Source organism: Tyto alba, unplaced genomic scaffold (assembly GCF_018691265.1).
Source record: "Tyto alba isolate M040663 unplaced genomic scaffold, T.alba_DEE_v4.0 Super-Scaffold_14, whole genome shotgun sequence".
Lineage (NCBI taxonomy): Eukaryota > Metazoa > Chordata > Aves > Strigiformes > Tytonidae > Tyto > Tyto alba.
The window spans coordinates 22640970-22658504 of NW_024881276.1; the positions used below are offsets into that span (position 1 = coordinate 22640970).

At 35.5% G+C, this 17535-nt stretch overlaps 2 protein-coding genes across 13 annotated transcripts in view; one reads left to right on the forward strand and one right to left on the reverse strand.

The window, feature by feature from the left end:
• Positions 1-17535, reverse strand: part of CASK (calcium/calmodulin dependent serine protein kinase) — a 225617-nt gene that overhangs the window by 92355 nt on the left and 115727 nt on the right. For all 11 annotated transcript variants that reach the window (XM_042789080.1, XM_042789086.1, XM_042789084.1 and 8 more), the window contains exon 6: positions 4004-4106. In XM_042789080.1, coding sequence (XP_042645014.1) covers positions 4004-4106 — 103 coding nt within the window. The remainder of the gene's footprint in view (positions 1-4003; positions 4107-17535) is intronic.
• GPR34 (G protein-coupled receptor 34) lies at positions 5942-10274 on the forward strand. Of its 2 annotated transcripts, XM_032994506.2 has the most exons (3): positions 5942-6030; positions 7800-8660; positions 8763-10274. In XM_032994506.2, exons 2-3 carry the CDS (start codon positions 7822-7824, stop codon positions 8962-8964), a joined length of 1041 nt encoding a protein of 346 aa, XP_032850397.1. In that variant the 5' UTR covers positions 5942-6030; positions 7800-7821; the 3' UTR covers positions 8965-10274. The 2 variants fall into 2 exon arrangements, with proteins under 2 accessions (XP_032850397.1, XP_009965850.2); XM_009967548.3 differs by having other exon boundaries at positions 7800-10274.

Sequence of the window (17535 nt, forward strand, 5' to 3'; positions counted from 1 at the left end):
GAACTTCATACAATTTATGTCTGTAGTTATCATATTTTGCAGTAGTTGAAACCAGGAGAAAATAAGTAGATTAAATGGAGGAAATAGCATTTGTGGACTCAATGGTTTTTCTTCCTTCAGACTTTTATACTGTGTACTAGCTAAAAATCTCAAGATTTATCATCCAAGATATTTCATATCTGATGACAGATTTATTTAAGAAAATGTTGTGACAATTCATATCTCATTCTGAAAGAAAAAATGTCCAAGGAAGAAGACAGAGATCATAATGTGATATTGCTCTATTAAATCACTAACTTCCCAGAGATTCCACTACTACAGCTGCATCATAACCATGCAAACATGGACTGTTTTCTGTCTACCTCCTGTTCACTTGTAAATTATGATAATCTGTAGCTACTGTGTATACTGCCACAATTAGGTCTTAAAGTACCTACTTCAATGCTTCAGATGAATATACTCAGAAAAATTTTCCGCTTCTGATCATGAGAACTGTAAGAAGAGACCTTCAGGGATTGATAGCTCATGAAAACAATTTTCTGTAACTCAGAAGATGATACATGATTCTTATTCATTGCATTGCATCTTATGGACATACATAGTGGAAAAAAGTATTTCCTTATATTTTTCCCTTCTGGTCTTATAAAAAATGAGTTATGGCTATGTTTTGGGTTTTTTTTTTGCCACTTACTTAATAATAATGACACTCTCTTAAAAATAAACTTGCCTGGGTTATTAGCTGAGAAAGAAAATAGAGTCATGTTCCTAAAATCTATTCCACAGGCTTTTTCATTAATGGCATCTAGTATGATGTCATAGCTTTTTATCATGAGCTCCCTTACACTTCTGTTAAATAACCCTCAATCTGCTCAAAAGAACACTGTAGTTATAATCCTTCTAAAAAACACAAGTCTATCTTTTGACTTACATCAAAAGATTTGGACTGGTCCGCTTTCAATACCTGGGACTTAGTTTAACTTTATTACAAAAATACACCACCACCGCCCCCCAAACAATTTACAGACACTGAAAAAAAGATGTCATTTGTTAAGTTAAAAAAATTCCATAGTCCCAAACAAAGCAAAAGCTGTACTCTAGAAGGCAGGCTTTGAAGATATTTAGGGAGAAAATTCCCTTCTATCTGTGTTCTCCTGGGGCTACACACAATCTGGCCATGCCAGGCACAGGTGTGTCAATGTAAAAAGGTAAGCAAAACGGCACAAACATAAATGCATGAAAGCAAGAAGAATTTTTTAGAACGTTGGTAACCCCTGATTGTTTTAGATATAGCAACTCCTATTTTAGGAGGAAAAGTACTACCACGAAACAGAATTATCATTATAGATACTGAAGAGCTTTTGTATGCCTGCATTTTTATGCAAGATTAAGGGAAGAGTCCTATCGGTTGAATTTTACTACAGTTGCATTACTTTCAATGTTGAAGTGCTTTTTCTAAAGGAAAGCTGTCCGTTTTGGTTTAAAGGATAAACTCCTCCAAGCAACATAAAATAAAGATACAAGATTTCTGTTCTTGAACACTAGGGTCTTCTACATAGAGATTTACACTAGTAATGAGTATGTTCTGCTAGGGTATCATGGCAATACACATTACATAGATACAGAAAGATTAATAAGTATTGCACTTTTTGTAAGCATAAGGCAGTGTGTCTTCAGTATTGTAAAAATTTTAAGGTGTACCAAGCACTGAAATGGGTTAGGAGCACAAAGGGTTTTAGCTCAGTAAGAGAACCTTAAAGCCATCATACCTTCTATTTAATAAGGAATTTATTTTTTAATATATTGACCATCAAATTCAGGAACTGCCATGCTGAAAGAGAAATAATTGACTATGTCAATCTGAATGGATGTTTTTCACGAAAAATTAGAAAAAGAATGTGAAAGTGAACAGGTCGGTTTTTATACTGCTCAAACTCCTCTATAAGGAGAGTTTCTACTTCATTCAGGAGACAGTTGAAAAATAAGTAGTGCCTGTAATTTATCATTATAATTATTATTACAAAATGAAACTTATCCATAGGGCATCTGGATAACTGAAATCTGTAGATAAACAATGTTTTTACAAGAAATGCACAGCCCAGTTCAGACAGACAGTATTGTTAACTTTCATACAACACATATGGGGTGATATCATAAAGTTGAAGAAATAAAATGTTGCATGTGCTGTGTAGGGGACTGTCTAGTAATGTGCCTTCAGGCAGGACTCTGGAAGGGAAAAGAATTGCTAGCTAACAGATGTAGTTTGTGGTGTAAAGACTGGAAAGGAAGATGAGAACAAAGAGATAAGGAGAAAGCTTGAAACAAGTAGTGGAACTGAGACTTTCCATGGTATATAAATGAAATGGAATTACTCTGGGTGTCCCTGAAAGGGAGAGGAATTTAAAGCTGAAAGTAGCAAGTGCTAACAAAAAGGCTACAAATTGGAAATGACAGCTGAGAGAGAGGAAAAAAAAACAACGTGAAGGCAGATTGATATGGCAGAAGTTGACATGGATGAGGCAAAAAATACAGAGAAATATTATACTCATGAGGCTTAAGAAAGAAGCTTTTCTAAGCACTGCAAACAGAGCAAGAAAGGAACGAAAACATTTTTACATCGAAAAGGGAAGAGCAGATCAGCACTGATAACTGCATGGAGTTTGAGCACATGAATGATGAGTGCGATTTGCAGAACAGTGAATGGTAATAGGAAAGGAAGGACATGACAAATTTGGGCAAAAACATTGGATTGTTTTTCCAAATTGAACCTGAGGTTTCCTGGAAGACAGTTAGCAGTCTGAAAGAAAGTACACTGTATCTGACTAGGTCCAGAAGAGTAGCTGAAACAGAAGAAATGGATAAAGTTGCTCAATGAGAATATAAAGAAGAAAAATGAGAGGATCGTAAACAAAAGTGTAGGAACTATTACTAAAAAAAGCAGTGGTTGAGGTACAGAAAATTTGAGAAACACAGGAAAAGTAAAGAAGGGAGTGACCATTTGTAAAGGAAACAGCAGTAGTTTAACTGAATGGGCATTTTCCTTGAAAATATGTATCTAGTTCTCAAAGGAGTAAGATATTTGGATATTTCCAGGGTATTAGTGATATCTGGAAGGGGATGGAAGCTGTTGGTATGTTTATATTGAATATACTTTTTATTTTAAAGAACATATAAAAGCCAAATTGTCGCAGACCTGGAAGTAATTAGATTAGGAAATCTGAGTTTTTGAAGAAACATGGTACTGAGAGGAAGTTACTCATTTTGAAGAAAAAAATATTAGAACAAACAAAATCTTCTGCTGTGGTCTCCTACTCTGGCAATGAAAGCATCAGAAAATTGATTGGGTCTTCATCTGTGCAGGCTGATTAAAGCATAACCCTATTGTCTGGAACAATATGGAAGGCAGCTAGAGGAAATAAAATCCACAGAAAACAAAACACACTTAGTCAAAAAAATATACATATGTATCAAGATATTGATGTCTTATGCAATAATTACAATGAAATATTAAAACACAGAAGAATCACATGTAAGTCACACTAGTAAGATTTTGCTATTAAACAGCATAGCATTCTTACAGAAATTGCCTAAGAAATATAAGGGAGCACTGACATTGCTGTAGTAAGTCCTTACTCAAGTGCTTTGACATACCTTTCGATCCTGATATGTTTTTATTTGATTTGATTTGACAAGCACAGAAGAAATATTCCAAAGACTGTATTAAAGTGGAAAATTCTTTGCTTTTTTCCAATTCTATCTTGATCAAACAAGCGTAAGGTTTTGTTGAGTAACATTTAGAGGGACATAATACTCAGAATATGTATGCACAACAATGTAAAATTCTACTAGCAATTTAGCTTAACTGTGTGCATTTATAATGCTAACAAAGTCTTCAGTGAAAGATTATTTTTGAGCTCTTGTTTTGCAGGCTAGGCTGTGTCAGAAGAACAGAACTCTGCAGTACAACATGCATAATATTTTATAACTTTGAAGGAAAATTTCTTACCTCCAGCAACTAGCCCAGACTCTCCTAACTGAATTGCTACCCCAAAGCCACCGAGCTTTACTGGGGCTGAATTCTCTTTTGAGGCAAGCAGTACACAGTGTGGCTGAAAAGACAAAAACCCAGACAAATTAATCTATTATTTGACAAATACAATTTGCGTTTTAGAACTTATTTTCATAAATTTGCAAAGAAAAGCTAGAATTTGGGGATTTTTTGGAAAGAATGTCTTAATTTCAGATCTGTTTTTTTTCTGGCATAGACTCCTCTTTCTTCACTGGCTTCCCTTTCAGTCATCCCAGGCACAGCAAAATCCCCTCAGGACTTATCAGAACTCACAAGGAACACAAAGTGAAATCATAATAAAACGGAGATAAAGATCAACACCTATAATTTCTTACCTGGTATTACTTTTTCTTTTTACTGTTCACCCTTAAGCCTTACACTCTTTCAATTCTCCAGCAGAAATATCCTGCCTATAATACACTTCTTGGGATCTTATCCTTCACACAGAGAACACAGAACACTATTTTGAGTCTTAATCACAGAATTCACTGATCACTTTGCAAATGCTGGAAAGAAAAGGAGCATCCCTGTGATGTATCTAATAAATAATGTGGCAAGGGGGGATATTGTTTATATTTCTAAACTGTATTCTGGGCATAGTCATCCATACCTTTGATTTTCCCCAGTCTTTTCCACTAATAAGAGTGAGGTGTAACGTACAAAAATAGAATAATATTATACAACAGTTTGGATGGATACTGTCTGGTGTAGGAGAAAGCAACATACAGAAAAAATCTCTTAGAACACAATTTTGTATTTAGTACACATAGCCAAATTACTGCATTTAACATAGAACAACTTCCTGCATTTACTCAAAGCCTCCCTTTGCAGTCAATCATATTATTTAAAAGGAAGAATATGAAAATTGTATACTGCTTCTTAACGATATGTTATTGCTTAGATTACAATACTAGGAACTCAAAATAGTGCAAAGGAGCTACAACAAGCTCAATCTGACTACCTGTAAAGTCAAAATCTGTAACTGCCTGTTTGCTTTTTAAGTTTTAGTTTTTTTAAGTTTTAGAACAAGCATCTTCCAGTAAGAATGCACCACCTGTTTATAATTCTAACCAAAATCTGAAGAATCCTATAAAAGCTGATTCATAAACGGATGATATATTAAGAAAATTAAAATGGAAATTCTCATTTCAAATGTTAAGGAAAATACAAAGCCAAGATAATGTTCTCGAGATGATAATTAAATTTAGGCTACCTTTTATCAGGACTTCTATAATCCATTTTTACATTTGCAATTTAAAAACATACTTTTCAATCCCTTGCATCCTATTTAAAATAGCGTTACTGGGTGGTATTATATCTGCATACTGTATTTCGCTTCTGCCCTATTGAAATCGTTAAGCTGCATGCTTTGGGCACTTTCACATTCTCTCATCACTGTCATTTTGAGTTTAAAAGATGAACATCAAATTTTTAACCCCAGGCAAGGAGGAAGGTAAATGGGAGAACTACACCAATATAAGCAAAATGTACCATTTCACTGTGGTGTTGATTTATCTTTACCCTACATTTGAAAAAGTGACACTATTTCCATGACAGCATTAAAAAGAAGACAGGCTGTACCAATATAAATGTCATCAAAAACGGAAGCCACTGACACTTCTTACCAGAAACAAAGTTTCTGAGAAAAAAACCCAAACTGCCAATTCAGACTGACACTCAGAGAAAATTTTATTATAGAACCTCTTCCAGTAAAGCCCAAATTAACATCAAAATTGATTAATTCAATTCAATAAACTGAGTTTTGCTATTTAAAATTATCTTTTAAAAAAACAGTTGCAACACTAGCTAAACTTCCTCTTGTTGCTAATTGTACTGTGTCAGCTGATTCTCATCACTTTCATAGAGAAGCTGGTGCTTTAGCTTTCTAATAAGAGGACTTGCATGTTACTCCTCCCTGTCTTCACCAGTGGTTTTGAAAATCAGAAGTTCTTAATATATAAATGGTAAGTGTTTTCATTTATACTTAAGCTATAGTAAATCGAATTTCTATTAAAATTTCTCTTAACTGCAAAGGTACTACTGACCTTCAAACCCTTTCTTAAATATACTGAGGTTTAAGCATGCCTGTTTGCTTACAGATGACAAAACATGATAGTGAGAAGTTATGTTTCTAGTGTATCTATCTGCAGTGTAATTGATTTTTTTCACTAACCTAAATCTTGTCACTATTTATGCAAGTCATGATGCCAAGCATTTTTATAGAAAAACAACATAAAAAATAAATTATAGTAGTAGAGAAGTTTCAAGATGTATTTGAAAGCATCATGTTTTTAATCAAACTTATAAAATGAACTTCTTGCCCTGACAATATGAAATGGCAAGTACAAAACCAGAAATATTTTTGAAACTGCCAATATACTGTACACATTTAAAGTATTTGTAAGGTCAGCCAATCCAGATTTTATATATAAAGTAGGTTTCACTAAGAATTTTACCTGAAGTGCTGCCATTTTCACTGCTGGAGCTATATCACACATTTAAATGAAAATTTGAATTTTTAAGACCTAATATGCAAATGAAAAACTATTTTAATGTTACATATATGGCAGTATTTTGTTGTTTTTTTGACTTGTTACTGTTGTTGGACAACTAAGTTCAGAGTACCAAAACCTATTCTGAAGTTTTTGTGAGATCAGGGGGAAAAAACATTGCCCCTTTAAAAAAAAAATCTAAATAAAATTATTGATGGAATCTTTTATCTCTATTACATACAAATTGAGGACAGAAGTTGTATCATTACTGATCAGTCTTAACCATCTCTTTAAACAGCTCACTGTGATTCTGGTCTCCTAACCACACAGTTTATTGGTTTTTCTTCTTTGATCAAAGCTGACTTATCTTCTAGATTGTATCCTCCTGGTCAAAAAATAATCTTAGTGAAACTAAAAACTTTGAAATGAAAACAATGAAACCAAGGAAGATGTGAAAACAATCTGCTACTACATTAATGTACTTTCCAGCTAATATTAGTTTCTTTGCATAATATTGATTTGTGAACAGTCAAGAAAACGAAAACAATACTTACATTAAGATATAAATTATTAAAAACAAACTACTGCAATAGTACTGACTCTAAGTGTTACTTATTACAGATTACATAAGAAAATAAATATTGACAATTGCTTTTCTAATTGAAAACTAGTGAATTGCATGTGATAGATCCTGGGTACTTATTTAAAATTAATACTGATGAGTTTAGAATTGTTTTGATATATTGCTATGTACTTTGTATCAACACTGAGAATACTTCACTTAGCTATGCTAGCCCATTCTTGCATCTTAATTAAAAAGTTTTCTGTGTTAGAAAGACTAATCCTAACATCTGAACTTAAAAAATATTTGTACTTCTATATAAAAAAAAACCCTGAATTTCTAAAGTTTGCGGTAAGACATAATAGCTGATTTTTAAAACAACACAAGACTGTAATAAAGATGTAATTACTAAAATAGTTATCTATGTCAATATGCTGCACCATCTGTTCTTGTAAGAAAAACAGGGAACTGATTATTCTCGACTTACATTGTACAATGATATCTGGCTGAAAGACCTACTTCTACTCAGCTACAGCGATACTTTGGTGCATTTACTTTTTTTTTTGTTATCATCTTTTATGTATATATCACATAAGACTGTACACAATAAAGCAAGTAGACACATGAGAATGATCCAGTGGCAATTTAATTCTTAAAATTTCTCTTTGCATCCCTACAGAACGGCTAAAACATCCTCACAAATGATGGCTGCAGCTTCAGCTGATTTACTGACCGTTATTCCATACAAGGCAGACTTCTGGAGTAACCAAACTAACCTATCCATAAATGCCTCAGAAATGAAAAACAATGCTAGCTGTCCTTTAGATGACATCTCACTGTCACTTGCTTTGATAGTTTTTTACTCTATTATTTTTGTCATTGGATTGGTTGGAAATATTATATCCCTGTTTGCTTTCCTCTGCGTTCATCAGAAAAGGAATTCTATCCAAGTTTACTTGCTAAATGTAGCTGTTGCAGACCTTCTGCTGATCTTCTGTCTTCCCTTCCGAATATTCTATCATGTTACCAAAAACACCTGGATGTTTGGACTGATTTTATGCAAGATTGTAGGAACTCTATTTTATATGAACATGTATATTAGCATAGTACTGCTGGGACTAATTAGTCTAGACCGTTATATAAAAATAAATAAGTCTGTGAAGCGTCCTAAAATGCTAACTACTACACGAAGCATACATATTTGTTGCATGGTGTGGGCACTTGCACTAATAGGATTTATAATAGTAGTTGCACCATCTTTCTTCAAGAGTGAGGACAGAAATTCTACTATGTGCTTTCATTACCGAAATAAACAGAATGCAAAGACAGAAGCAATTTTGAATTACATTATTGTAATTATTTTTTGGATAGTTTTTTTCCTTTTGATACTTTCATATGTTAAAATTGCCAAGAACCTTCTGAAAATGTCAAGGAAAAGAGCAAATTTTCCCAATGCAGGAAAATACACCCAGACAGCAAGGAATTCCTTCATTGTGCTCATTATTTTTACCATCTGTTTTGTTCCTTACCACCTGTTCAGGTTTGTCTACATTACATCACAACTACAAAATCCATCTTGTTATTGGAAGGAAATAATTCACAAATGCAATGAGGTGATGCTTGTATTTTCATCTTTTAACAGCTGCTTAGACCCAGTTATGTATTTTCTAATGTCCAGAAGTGTCCGTAAGACTGTATTCCAACTTATTTGCAGAAGACTTCACGGAGATCCAGGCGTAACTCTGGAAAGCACTTCAGAAATAAAACTTGGACAATATACACAAGAGCGATTATCTACTACGACTCCCCACTCAAGTTCTGTAAAGAAGAAGTCTCTGATTTGACTGTTTAACTGAATGGATACTAGTTTGTCACTCCAGGACAACAGTTTGATATTATCAAATGCTATACTGTACAGCTACTAATTCTGCCCCTTTTTTCCTGTTAAAGAATGAGAAGTCTTACTTCTGTTTGTGAAACAAGAAGTTACTTTTCTGAAGTATTTTGCTCTTTTTTATCTAAGAAAACAAAATAGGAAGTTCTGAGACATCTCCTGTTGGGCTAAACAAGAACACTAACTCTTTAAGGAGATTTCCACAAAGTGGTTTGAATCTGTATAAGGAATCTTGTTTATAGACATTAATATTACCAATTTGTGTATGTAGATAATAGATTAATTTTGCAAAAAGTAATTTGTGTCCTATTCAAAAGAGCTTTATAAACCATTATAGATTTTATGTACTTTTGTGTTTTAACAGGTTTCAAAGAGATGAGCATTTTAACTACATTTTTAGAAGTATTTTTTCCAAGAAAATATCTGTGAATTTAGCAACATATGTGGCTTAAAAATGAGGTGAATACAAGGTACACTTAGTTTTATAAAACAGGAACATTAAAACATTCAAGCCTCCTAAGCCTCTTATTATGTTTTCAACATTTTAATGAATGTCAAGGTTGAACACATGAGGAAAAGTAAGCAGTGCTTTTGGAAAATTAGAAATTAATGATGGAGAGATGACATACAGATATTTTCAGTTACCTAAGATTTCCTTCAACCTCTGACAAATTTGGTGACTGCTGCTACACAAAGTAATTGAACAAGGTAAATAAACTCTCAGAACTGAGCGTAAAGAGCAGAATGGAAAAATTAGCTCTTGTGAACATCTGATGCATCAGCTTCGATTTTTGCTCAGGCTCAGTCACTGGTCAACTTACAGATTTCCACATCCATGCATGCCAGCTGCTCACTTCCCTACCACAGGCCTTCTCTTTTTATGTGATCAAAATAATCTTGAGAATTACTAATAATATGTAAATAGCAATGTAACAGCAATGTCCCACAGATACAACTATATTCTCTGATTGAAACCAAACAGGTTCATGTATTTAAGCAAAGTTTTAAACAAAAATTTCAAGTTGTAACATTGTTCAAAAAACCAGGGGGGCTGAAGGTAGTGGTTGTTTGACCCAAAGATAAATAGAGGCAGTTATACCAAGAATAACTTAAATGTCCAGCGTGACAGGCCAGAAAGGTGAATGAATAAGATGTTAAGCTCCATAAAATAAGGATTTATAATCCTGAACGCATACAAGCAATACTGCTCCAGTAAGCTGCTTTAAAGAAGTTCGTTTTAATACAACTACCAGTAACTTCTCTGATGGATCATGTGACTTTTTATGCCAAATCTGTGTCAAAACTTGTGGATTTTTACTAATTCTGTACAATATCCTGGTTTTACAGAAGCTACTCATAAAACTCTTATTTAACAAAGTAAACATAACACGTCACCTCTGTTAGATATAAACCTGGTTTAATTTTTATGTGATTTTACTTCATTCAGTTTTGCTAAAACTGGGCATAAACATGTTAAACAAATTACAATGACTAGCCAGTGTCTTTTTTTTAAACAAAAAAGGATGGGATTTCTTAATCTTCAAGAGGTATTCCAACAAACATGTAATTTTCATAAAAGTATGATGGTAACTGCACATTTTTTAAACAGTTTCAGCATACAATTAAGGTATTTGTACAATAATTTCTGACTCTCACAATAATTGCATTATATTTTTTCACGATCTTTTATCCATCATCTTGTCATCCTATTATACGTATGCTGAAGCAAGAACTGTCTTGACTTTGTATTTGTACGGTGCAAGGAATAGCATGTTCCTTGTCCTCCACAGTTTTCCTATGCAGTATATTAGTTCTACAGTTCCATCAACTCTGACAAATCTAGTGGAGTTTATAAATCATAATTTCACAAGATATACACATTATCTCATCGTTTGTTCTTTGCCTGTATTTATTCTACTGTAACTGATTGATGACACTGATCACCAGGCTGGGAGAGGGGAACACGGGACAGGAAGGACACAAATGACGACTGCGCAAGCCTTGTGAAGTTCAACAAGGCTAATTGCAAGGTCCTGTATATGGGTTAAGGCAATCCCAAACACAAATACAGGCCAGGCAATGAGTGGATTGAGAGCAGCCCTGTGGAGGATTTGAGGGTTTTAGTGGATGGAAAACTGACTATGGGCCAGCAATGTGAGCTCACAGCCCAGAAAGCCAACCATGTGTTGGGCTGCATCAAGAGAATTGTGGCCAGCAGGTCAAAGGAGGGGATTCTCCCCCTCTGCTCTGCTCTCGTGAGACCTCCCCCTGCAGTGCTGTGTCCAGCGCTGGGGCCCCCAACATAAGAAGGACATGGACCTGCTTGAGCAAGTCCAGAGGAGGCCACAAAGGAGATCAGGGGGCTGGAGCACCTCCCCTGTGAGGACAGGCTGAGAGAGTTGGGGTTGTTCAGCTTGGAGAAGGCTCTGGGGAGACCTTATAGCGACCTTCCAGTACATAAAGAGGGCCTACAGGACAGATGGGGAGGGACACTTTATCAGGGAGTGTAGTGATAGAATGAGGGGTAATGGTTTTAAACTGAAACAGGGTAGATTTAGATTATATGTAAGGAAGAAATTCTTTGCTGTGAGGGTGGTGAGACACTGGCCCAGGGTGCCCAGAGGAGCTGTGGCTGCCCCCTCCCTGGAGGGGTTCAAGGCCAGGCTGGACGGGGCTTTGAGCAGCCTGGTCTGGTGGGAGGTGTCCCTGCCCATGGCAGGGGGGTTGGAACTAGATGACCTTTAAGGTCCCTTCCAATCCAAACCATTCTATGATTGTATGATACCCTGCAGCTTGAACAAACCTTGAATTCTAAAATTCTTTTGAAGCAAAAGTTCAGTATAAACCAGAGTTTTAATTTACAAGAATTACAATTCATGGACACTGCATGATAGCAAAAATAGACTCAGATGTCTTCAGAAGATCAAATAATAGTACAGGTCTTCAATGCTACAAATGAAGTTGACTTTTAAAGCCAAAGGCAAATAGAAATGTGTTCCACAGGACAAAAAAAATACCACATTAGTATTCTGGGCATACTTTTGTAAATTATGTAACGTTTACTTGGTTACTGTAACATTAATTTGTAAGCAACCAAATACATAAAAGGACAACAGGAAAATAGTCATGAAGTATAAACTCAAGATGCTAGTCCATCATGTGAATAGTATTACATGGGATTTTTTGTTTTTAATAATTTTAACAGGGAAATCTAGTTAGTATTTTCTTCAAGACGAAACTCTTAAACACCCATACATATTTGCATTGATCAGGTGTGTCCTACACTACAGCCATTCTTTACAGTTTGTAGAGAATGAGCACTGAAGAAGTCATGCACAATAGCAGTAGACAAGGTTTCAGGAAAAAAAAACCAAAATGTTTTAGAAGAAATATCAAAGAGTAACTCTTCCCCAGGACTACATGCTACACATTAAAATGTTTCAAAAGAATTTCAATACAGGGTAATCTGTCGCTTAAACCAGTCTCTGCACACAAGCAGCAAATATAACCCCAAATAAAGAGATTTCAGGAGCTACCGTTTGTATTAGGCAAATCCTAATACAGCAACTATAAAGACAAATAAAATTAGGCAAGCTTGGGTGTATAAGGTAGCCTAGGTAAAAGTGAATAGATTTGTTTGAGGGAAGCCATGTAGCAGAAAATCAGTAACAGAGGAGTTATCTGGAAGACCTGAGAAGCACTGGGGTAAAGGTGATATGGTGTAGTTAGACTTCAGCAAAGTCACTTACTAAAGGCTCTGAGAAACCCTAAGAGATGTTAGATATTAATTCTTGTTTAACAACTAGTTAAAAATTGGAAAGAAATCTTAAAAATATAGTCTTTTTTCTTCGTGATATTCTCCAATAATCTGCAAATAGATACATTTACAAATGTTTAACACTACAATCTGTAATGAGTGAGAGTAAGGAGATGATAGAGTTTTCAAACAACACACAATTACTCAGGTAGTGAAACCTAAAAAAAGTTAAAGATATAACTCTACTCAACAGCAACAAAAGAGCAAACAGACTGTTAAAATTATAAAATTAGGAGATAGAAACCTGAGAAGTCATCATTGTGCTACTGTATAATTTGTATGATGGAGATTCTATACAGACCACGTTAAATAAATCAACTCTTCAGCTCAGAAATGAAAATCTGAAAGGAAACACAAGACTATAACAGTAAGTATGGTGCAGAAGAGGGGAACAGGTATGACTATTTGATCTTTGTCAGAGTGTGACATTAAGGGAGTAGCAGTTAGAACAAAAAAACAACCCCCAAAAGCAACCAGACAAGTGAAAATACTTATGGATTTCCACAACTATGTAAATCAGTGCTTCAAGATGTTAAAGGCCAGATGTATCAACTGGCTTAGAAAGGGATCTGAAACTAGACAGTATTGTCATGTAGGAAACAATTACTACTGACCAAAAACCAAAAGAAGCTATCTTCACTATTTAAAAAAAAAATATTTAATTCTTACATATATTTTCTGCAATCAATTTTCCAAAATTTGAGGGTAAAATGCCAGGTTCTGCAAAACAGTATTGCTGAAGAACAAACAGTCCTGAAGCATCTTGAGAGGTCTGCTGAAAGTTACACTGTGACATGTCAAATGACTTTAATAGTGTCTCTTACTTCTTGTCTTAACAGTACTTCCTAAGTACTACCAGGGCCAACTATAGCAATTAGATGAGTCTTCAGATGAATTTCAACATGAAAATAATTCTATTTATTCTTCTTTCTCTAAGTAGAGGTAACTCAACACACTCAACACACATCTCCACAACCTGCGTGAATCTCATTTTCCTTCTTTATTCAAATCTACAACACATTCTCAAATTTCAGTTGGTGTACCAAAAGGTCACTTCTTTTTTACTATGTAAAAAGGAACACATATTCTTCATTAGGACAAACACTAGTTACAAAATGCATATAAATTATACATGCTGGCTAGTCACTTCTATACCTTTTAGACTTGACAAATACATTAATAGCTACATTGTCATACACATATTCCTTAAAATGAATGGAAAACATAAACCAAGAAACAAAGCTGTTTGCCAGATACAAGTTTAGAACTTGAATCATAAACATATCAAAGTGTACCTCATTTTAGTAAACTGCTGTACTGTTTTTGTCTGGGATAGAGTTAACTTTCTTCACAGTAGCTTGCCTGGGGCTATGTTTTGGGTTTGTGATAAAAACAGTGTTAATAACACAGGGGTGTTTCAGTTATCAGGGAACAGTTCTTGCACAGCATCAAGGCCTTTTCTGTCTCTCACCCCACGATGGAGGATGGATGCACAAGAATTTGTGAGGGGACACAGCTGGGACAGCTGACCTCAACTGACCAAAGGGATCTCCCATACTGTATGAGCTAAAAAAGATGGTGGGAAAGTTTGCCAGGGCTGCCATTTCTCAGGAACTGGCTGGGCATCCATTGGCTGGAGGTGAGCAATGGGGTTTTTTTGCATCACTTGCTTTTCTTAGTTTAGTTTTTCTCCCCCCCCCCCCCCCCCTTTTTCTTGTTCTTTTCATTTTCTTTAAACTTATTAAACTCTTTACCTCAAACCATGAGTTTTTTCACTTTACCCTACCAATTCTCCACCTCCCTCCCACAGGAGGGGGAGCTGTGGTTTGTTTAGCTGCCTCCTGGGATTAAACTACAACAACCCTTTTTGGCACCCAATGTGGGGTTCAAATGGTTCGAGATAACGACAGGTTTGACCAGAGTGTGTGTTAGAGCAGGAGGAAGCATCAGAAGCAGCAACCTGTTTGGCAGCAGAGCAGCCACAAGAACAGGAGGAGGAAGAGACAGAAATCATAAACAAGTTTTTGCACTTTTACCCTTCCGATTCTCTTCTCCATCCCACTGAGAGTGAGAATAATTGTGGGGAAGGGATGAAACTGGAAAAAGCCTTAACATTCAAACTGCACAGTTAGGGCGGGAAGTGTAAAAAGAAACATGAATGGCAGAGAAACTGCTAATTGTATATCACAGTACTGCAAAGTGAGAAACAAAATGAGGAGAAAAGAGTTCTAGGGTTTGCTTACAAGCCTATGTTTTAAGAAGCTGAATGAATTATTTACAATATACCACAACAACATATTCTGGTACATGCTACCTTCAAGTTACCTTGCTTTTATCTGTAAATGGTCTGTGTGTTCTGGTACCTTTAAATTTGCATACAGAGAGGGGTAGTACACCTTTGCACTTAATACAAAGCAAGTCCAGCTTCTTCATAGAACTCTCAAGCCACAGACATAAATGACTGTGCTTTAAAAAGAAAAATATACCTTCTATTCCTTCCACAAAAATTCTCACTAGGTAAAGATGTTAACAAACATGATCAACAACAGATTAAGAGTCTGATGAAAAGACAGAATAATTCTTGGCAGGGGGTATAGAAATGTTCTTGATCTTCTGCAGCCATAAGGCCCCAGCTTGCAGCCAACAGAATCTACATTTTAAGCATCAGTTTTGCTTTTCCTGTCATGTTTCAGGTTTTTATTTTTGCTTTATTATTTTTCATCTTCACAGAAACTTAAGAAGCACCTGGAAAAGCCAAAAAGCTGTTATACACAAACATATTTAACTTGAAAAAAACACGAATTATAGTATGATGCAGAAGAACACGGAGAAAGGTTCCTATTTGACTATTATGATCAACACAGTTTTCATGTTAAAAACTGATTTCTGAAGTTAAAAGTAAAAATCATCATGACCAATACAAAACCACTGGCTTTTCAGAAGCAAATTAGTTAGAGACACCTCTGGGAACTGCACAAATAATGTAATTGGAGAAAAAATACAAAGTATATAGCATTAATGACCCGAAATATAAAAATGTTGGAAGATTATTTTTGTTAGTACTGTCAACTTCAAGCTAAGTTTTCCTGCCTAAAAGACATTGTTTGGCTTGTGTTTTGTCTATGTAGAGCAACTACCAGGAGCATGTGAAACACTTAACTTTGCATATTTTATGACAACAAAATAATTGAAGCTATGAGTGCAATATATCCCCACTGCTATATCCCTTAGGATGCCACAAAGTTACACTTCATACACTTGTAATTCATCAAATAACATAAGAACGCTCATTCTGGGTCTATTTTTCTGAACCACAAGGACAGTTCTAAAACTGGTGAAAATACATCATTAGTGAACAGGAAACACAGATGGAGCTCAAACCTGCCAAATATTTTATCTTCACTGATTCAGCATAATGCTCGAGTAGATTAAAACATGAGCTTAGATGATTTTGCTTTGATAAGCACTTCTTAAAATATTAAATACATACACTGACTATAGCTAAAATCCTCATTCTGTCAAGTCAGGAGAAGAGCTGTGTACACACTGGGTCAACCCCTTCAAGAAAAGCTGATGAGTGGGCAGAGAGGAACCATGATGCTCTGCAACACCTCTCCTGATACAGGTGTCCAACTGAAAATGGTTACTGTGTACTGCATCTGTCTTAAAAGTTTATGCAGTCAAAAAAACGTTTAATTTTAATGCTTAAGGAAAAAAACTTCCCAACAAAACTAAGCACCAAAAGTCAAAGTTCTAGGCAAGCTACTTGGTAAATGATTTTTTTTGAAAGAAAATATGGATTGCAATTGTGTAGTAGCCGGTGCATCTTAGAGACTTATCTTGGTATTAAATGCCATACAGTAGATGAAATTCCAAGCACCTGAAATTAAATCTCAAGTTAAAGGCTGCTGCACGTTTGATGTATTCTATATATTTATTCAGTATGATTCATCCTCAGCACCCATAGTAGCCATATCCAGGGTCATACACTTTTCTGTGCCCTATCTTCAGCGGTTGCCTTCCATCCTTCAAGATGCAGAGACCGAGTGCATCCCTTGAGCCTTCCACAGTACAGAGAGAGCCAGGACTGCTACAGAAGCCAGAGGTAACCGAGCTGCCACCTTCTTCCATCCTACAGGAAGCAACTGCTGCCAACACAGTATACACCCTGTTGTACAGCAGGAACAGTCCAGCTCTCCTTTTGATTTGTGACCAGCACAAGGAGCTACGAGGTTGACTGGGCTGACTTCTATTATCTCAAGCAGGTGGAGGGGAGAGGAAGTGGCCAGGCAGCCTGCAAGTAGATCACTCTGTCATATATGATTGTATTACATAGCATGATAGGTATGGGTCATACAGAGCTAATTAAAATACCTTTCACCACTGGGACTTTTCCTGGTTTGATGCTTTTGAGCCACAAAATAAATTGCATACAAAGGCAAAATGCAACATATGCTGCCTACTGGCATATAAAATTGAGTAACATGTCTAAATTAGAAAGTGATCATGGCTTAAGAGTACAGAAAATATAAATAATTGAGGTGAAGAATGCACATGAAGGTCATTATGAAGAATTTAAGAGTGAATTACGCAAAAGATGCACTTGTACCATTCGAATACGATAAAATATATTTTAGATAAAATATGTCATTTATAAGTTAGGTGGATGGAAATAGCCCACTAAAAGAATAATGAAGGTGCTTA